Raw genomic sequence first — 6,553 nt, forward strand, 5'->3', positions numbered from 1 at the left:
GTCGTGATGCGCTCGCTCACACTTGGCTTGTTGGTGCTTCGCAAATAAAAGTATTTTTTACGTGGCCAGGAAGTCACCCCGACGGCACAACCCGCAACCTGGAGGGCCAGATCCTTAGTATAACTCCAAGGACGGGGAGCCGGATAAACCGCTCCTTACAGGCCTGGGCTTCGAATGTGTCGAAGAAGCCCTATAAGGTGTTCACTAAGTAGTTCAACTTTACTGGAACTGTAGACACCACCGTTGATTCCATCTCGAGAATTCGTCCGGTGCCGCCTGAATAAGGAGAGGTGCCTTAGTGGAAACACCTCTCCCCACCCCTCTCGTTTGCTGCCCCCAACAACTGTCCACTGGGGTTGGAACCCAATCTCCAGTTGAGGTACTAGGCACCCGATGTTCACCGCGGGGAGGTGAGAGTAGGAGTTTCGCTAATTGCTTGCGTAGTTGGACGTTAATGTAAACCATAATCTGCTCTCAAAGCTCGATATGTTCATGTGACAGAATCATCAATTTTATAGTAGATTTTAACAATTTCTATGCGTCGTGATATTTTAGCGATCCATTTTCGTAAATGTCAAACCTGCAACTGAAAAAATTGATTTAACAACTTAGTTTGAAAGATGTGTAATTCTAACCCTATACTTTTAAAACCGCCAAACGGATAACCCGTAATAAACTGACCTAATGATATATTCTATTTTCAGATTTCTGATAGCAAAAGTAAGACATGTTTATAATTCTGAAATCTCAAAGATCTTGAAATATAAACTGACAAGTTAAAAAACTTGCCATGAAATTTGTACACTGTGTTGACATAAAATATGTACCTTCGATATACCGCTAGTTTGGTAACCTAAGCATTATTTTAAAAACACTACGGAACAATGGTCAAAAAGTTTATACTATGCTGGCACAAGGTCTACGTACCACTTTAACACAATAACCCAACATTTGAATAACCACTGAATGATGATATCCTTCAATTTCCAATATAAAGGCCTTCTAATGGTAAAATCTCAATAATCGGCTCAAAAACTTACCATGGAGTTCATTGACACTCCACAGCACTAAGTTTTATATAGCATTTTACTTTTAACCACAAGATCTCAAAATAACTATTGGTTTTCCAATTTATTAGATTTTCTTTATTATTATTTTAATGATGAAAACAACAATTTGAACACATCTCTAAGACAAATGCATAAAGAGGAACAACGAATACCAAACCATAAACAGAAGAAAACAAACTTTATTTTTTTTAAGTCGTATATCAGTAATTATTTTTCATTTTTTTTTGTTGTTGTTGATTTACACTTTCGTCCCTTTATCGTTATTTCGTTTTTCTTTTTTTAATAACTTTTTATTTAACACACATGCATTTTTTTAAACTTGAATAAAGCGTTTTTTTAAGAGCGAGTCACTTGAACATTTAATGCGCTTTTTTCTTTTTTAAAAAAATTACTAACGAACAAAATAAAAAGAAAATTAAATAAAATTTATTTTTTTTAGGTTTTTTTCGGTTTTTTCCTTTTTTATTTATACTTATTAATCTGTACTTTTTCGATTAAGAACTGTAATTCATCTCAAAATTATTCATGGATGTTTTTGTTTTGAATAATTTGTGTTTTTAAAATAAATTGCAATGAGATGATTTTGTTAACAATTTTTCACCTCTAGTTTTATTTGATTTTAGAACTTAAGATTGATAGATTGATGTTGTTGCAATAAATGTTTTGTTTTGGATGTTTTTTAAAAACAATATAAGGTTGGTGGTTGTGTAGTGATGAATATCTGCCGATAAACACTTTAGAAAGCGAAGAGCAGCAAGAAGGCCATCATAAGACAGAAAAGACCCATAGCTTCGGAAAGGGCGAAACCCAAGATAGCGTATGAGAACAACTGTTGCTTGAGGGATGGATTCCTGGCATAACCGATAATGAGGGAACCGAATACTGTTCCGATACCAGCACCTATTTTTATGGGGGGAATAAAAGAACAAACAAAAAAATGCATTAATAAAAAAAATCAATTTAAATTTAAAAAAAAGTCCATGATGTTGTATGGCTGTGAAAATGTGTGTCTCTCGAAGAAGTTTAAAAATAATTATTGTTATTTTTATTTTTTCAGTCAGTCACAGATTAGTCTGAATCGAGTTCTAAGAGATCAAATGAAACTTAGTTCCATTTTCCTTCTCAGCGAGCATATTGCACTTAAATAGCTGGTCACGAAAGATTTCAATGCAATGGCAAAGGAGATAACCCTTGGTTGCAGAATTTCTTGTCCCTTCGCCTTTTAATCATACAAGTTCCCTGCTGGGGAATTAAAGTTAGCTAATTTCGATATCAACAACAAGACCTCGAAGTTTTAGCTATTGACCAATTCTCAGACCTTCCCGAGGCAAATTGTGAGTAATTAAATACTCGTATGGATGCCCCAGATGCTAGGTTGCAACTGACTGTTAAAAAATCTTTTCAAAAATAACAACATTATATATAAATTCAAAGAGAGGGAGAAATGAAGCCCAATAAGTGTTTTTGATTTTTTTGTTGTTCAAAGATGTATACTGACCGGAACCAGCTACTCCAACGGTTGCAGCACCAGCACCAATGAATTTGGCAGCCGAATCAATGTCACGGGTGACTGGAGTGGTCTGGAATGACCTGACTTGTGGCAGTAACGAGACTGGGGTTGTGTTCTGGGCAGCCAAGGTTTGGCTTTGGCTGATAACTGCGCTGCTGATTGGTCGCAAGTAAGCCCTGGATCCAGCGAGCATCTGAAAGTATAAAAAGTGTTTTATAAGTTTAAGAAATGAAAAAGAAAGTACTTTTTTTCATGTACTCAGTGTCCTCTGATTTTTACTTAAGTTTGGACAATCATTTTAAAACCCTTAATCATCTAATTAAACTCGGATTTAGTTAGTTAAAAGGTTGTAAATCCATAAGGGTTAAAACGAGTTATGTAATGTATAATTTGTACACAACAAAACTGAGATTCATTTAAGTTTTTAGAAGGTTTTAGAAAATAGACTCACAAATTCTACTCAACTAAGTGCTTATAAGATTCATAAAATTAAATAGGTAAGTAAACGCAGCTTCTTACAATCGATGTTTCAAGTAAGATTTACTATTTTTTGCTAAAATAAAAGGAAATCTAGAACCTATTTCATCGAAAAAGCATGTTAAGCTGGTAGGTTTACTTTCAAGCTGTATTGAGTGGTAAAAGATTGAAAAGACTTAACAAGTTGCTTATCTAATTAACATTAAAATTTATTTTTTAATAAACAAATAAAATATTAACCATTTGTATACCTAAAGCACTTGTACGTTCCCAACTAGACCAAAAATTTGTATGTTTCTTTCGTGAATTTACCTTGTTTTTCATTATGTAATTGTATACATTTCTCGGAATTAAGTCGACTTGTGTCTTTCCCATTTGTTTTTAGTTCTATCGCAAGAAAGTAATGACACTAAGTAACAAAATTGGCAAAAAGAATTATAAAATTCACAAGTTGTACACAAATATAGAAAAGTTCTCTTATGCTTTTGTGTGTTGTGCAGAAACTTGTAAAAAAACGACTTGAGTATGTTTTTTTATTGGATAAAATGAAAACTATACGATATCTATACACATTTTTGGGCATACGACAGTTTTACTAACTCAAGTTCGATATATGTTGTTTTTCCTTGTGGCTTAATATAAATTTAATAAAATTTCAAAGAAGTTTGCATATAAATAGGCTAAACTGAAGATTGTAAAGGACTTGTAATAGATATTTTCTTCACTGCATTTGTATTAGGTACTTAAGTGAGAAAAAGTATCAAATAATCTTTTTAAAAATATCAAAATGCAATCGAATCATTATAATTTTTTAAATAAATTCTTATCCAAAAGATAAGCTTATTCAAGGAAAGAAAATGATAGAAACAATGTTAAACCTACAACAAAGTTCACATAACTGTTACGTAAATGTTAACTCCACGTGATAAAGCAAAAACATTCAAGGTTTTAACATCATATTGCTTGTTATACACAAAAGAAAATAAGCATAGAACCGGTAAAATCTATAATCTTGGCAGGGAAAATAATTGTTAACCCATCATTTTTTCTCTTCGCCAAAAAATGGGTGTTTCCACTTCTTTCAAGGTTATGTAAAGAACAGTGCTGGCTTTGATTTAAACGAGTTAAAAATATTGTTTTCATTCTTCTTAAGAGGAAAACTTAGTATTAAACTCAGCAAGGACCAATAATTGAAAGTTATTTAAATTTTTGAAGACACAACCAATGTCAATGAACTATCTTTTAACTCTAGAGAAGTTACAATTATGTCGAATTGGACTCTCCTTTTTCAATTTGATAGCAACTTAAATTTTATCAATAAATGTCCTTCAAGATAGTTTTGAGCTACCTTTGATGGCATTGATCAAAGGTACCTAATTGTTATTTCTGTCTGCCTTCTACTTAATTAGTTACAACTTTTTACTATAGCATCCCTAAATCTTTTTCCATTTAAGTTCATTTAAACTTGTTTTATTGTATTTAATCAAAATCATACATATTAAAAAAGTTTCAACTTATTTCTCTTCACAAAACATAAAAATCATCAAATTTGAGAGAAAAAAAACTTCTTTCTAACCTAAAAATTATGTAACTTGACAACATTTCCAAGTGCACATGCATCGATTTCTTATGTAATTGAATTCTCTATTCCCTTTTATCTTCTTCTCTTCCTCAATAGAAAAACTGAAAAACCTATTCTTAATCAATGCTTAAAATTATATTTAGTTTAAAATATAAAATGTTTTAAAATAAATTTTGCACTTACGGCGCTCCTGGCAATTGGGGCAATGCGAGATACTGTTGACACGAACATCTTCGAATGTATTTTTTTTAGAGTGGATTTGATAAGCTAGCGCAACAACTCTGAAATTAGAAATAAATTTATATTTTTAGTCAGATATTTTCTAATTAAATAAATAAATAAACAAATTCAGACAATAAGCAAAAAAAAAAGTTAAAAGAGAAAATAAAATTGTTCATTTTTAGTTCGAATTATCGGCAGTGGTCGTTGGACAGTAGTGGCGCTGTAGTTACGTAACCATCTTTTTCATCTTGTCATTTAGAGCGACTACATAACTTGAAATTTTTTTTCAGTAGTCCCTCCAACTACACAAAATGACATACAATTTAATTTATTAAAATAAAAATGTCATTCACTATTTTCTTAAATAAAATATAATCAAAATTCGAAACATAAAAATGTACTTCAATGGAAATTAACGAGATAAGTTGAGTTTCAAGAAGAAAAAAAACCGGAGACAAAATGGCCGCCAAGTGCCAATGTAGGGAGATGGTACCGAAAAATTAAAAATCTTTTTTCTTCTAAGAGACAATAAATTAAATTATAATAAAATTACACCGGAAATAAAAATTTCAGCACAAAAAAGAAAGTTTAATGAAATGTACAACACAAAATGTTACAACCGATGGGATTTGTAAATGGGAAAATTAAATCGATTTTAAATTTTTTCTTTTGATAAAAGAAAAAATGATTATTTAACACTTTGAAAATGAGGAAATTGAAAAAATTTGGAGAACTCACTTCGAACGAACCCTTACAACAGTGGTCGACTTGCCGAATTGAATCAAGAATGGACAGAATACAGGTACAGAAAAATGGAGATGAAAAATTGCAGTACAGCCGGCTCACGTGGTGAATTAATTGGCACGATATTTTTCGTTGAATTTGGTGAACGAAACATTTCGATCAATATATGGTAAGTTCGTCAGTTAAACACTGTCGCCCTCAAACTGTTTAAGATTAAAGTGCTTTCCATTGGCAAAGGAAAAATCAAAAATTTTTATTTTGACAGATCTTATTGGATGCCTTTGATTTGACTCAATTTAGTGTTTAATTATTTGGAGCGCCGCCTCCATTACCGCACCACGAATTTCATTCAGATTTTTTTTTAATAAGGTGGGGGTCTCAATAGAACATGTTTTAAATATTAAGTCGGGAAACACCGTTAAGTCATAATTAAAATATTTTCTTTTTCGGGCTTAACCCTACTTTTTTTGTATTGTATTTTTTTGAGCCAAAAACAAGTTTTGTTTTTGTTTCGGTATATGAAAAGTACTTTTTGCATTTGAACACTAACATCAAAGAAATCAAGTATGACAAGACTGAACAGAGAACAGGGAAGAAATGTCTAAATCAACAATTTTTGCGTGTGTTTTATGTGAAAGAGTGAACTTTAAATATTAATTTAAAGTAGAAAAAAGTGTTTACGCGTATTGAAATTCATGCTGCGTTACGATTAAAAAAGATTAAGTGAATTGATGTTTTTAAATTTATTTAAAATAAGTGTGGTCGGGATGCAAGTCTTAATGAATCGCCTTAAAAGAGATCCAATTTGTAATTGTGAACACCGGTAATCACAATTTTTATTTCCAATAAGTGATTTCAATTTTTGACAAGGGAAAACTTCACCATTACTAAAAATCAAACAGCTCATTTTTTAACGATGTTTCCTGACCGTATTATTTTTCAAAGAAA

The 6,553-nt window shown here is 31.6% G+C and overlaps 1 protein-coding gene across 1 annotated transcript; it reads right to left on the bottom strand.

Moving 5' to 3' along the window:
* Window positions 1-1,401: 1,401 nt before the first annotated feature.
* On the bottom strand, window positions 1,402-5,723 carry LOC129938665 (ATP synthase lipid-binding protein, mitochondrial). The gene is made up of 4 exons (XM_056046340.1): window positions 5,600-5,723; window positions 4,823-4,920; window positions 2,569-2,773; window positions 1,402-1,970 (listed from the first exon to the last, which is right to left on the bottom strand). The coding sequence occupies exons 2-4, from the start codon at window positions 4,868-4,870 to the stop codon at window positions 1,807-1,809; spliced, it is 417 nt and encodes a 138-aa protein (XP_055902315.1). The 5' UTR covers window positions 4,871-4,920; window positions 5,600-5,723; the 3' UTR covers window positions 1,402-1,806.
* Between the last annotated feature and the right edge of the window lie 830 nt (window positions 5,724-6,553).

The sequence above is a fragment of the Eupeodes corollae genome, chromosome 1, assembly GCF_945859685.1.
Source record: "Eupeodes corollae chromosome 1, idEupCoro1.1, whole genome shotgun sequence".
Taxonomy (NCBI): Eukaryota; Metazoa; Arthropoda; class Insecta; order Diptera; family Syrphidae; genus Eupeodes; species Eupeodes corollae.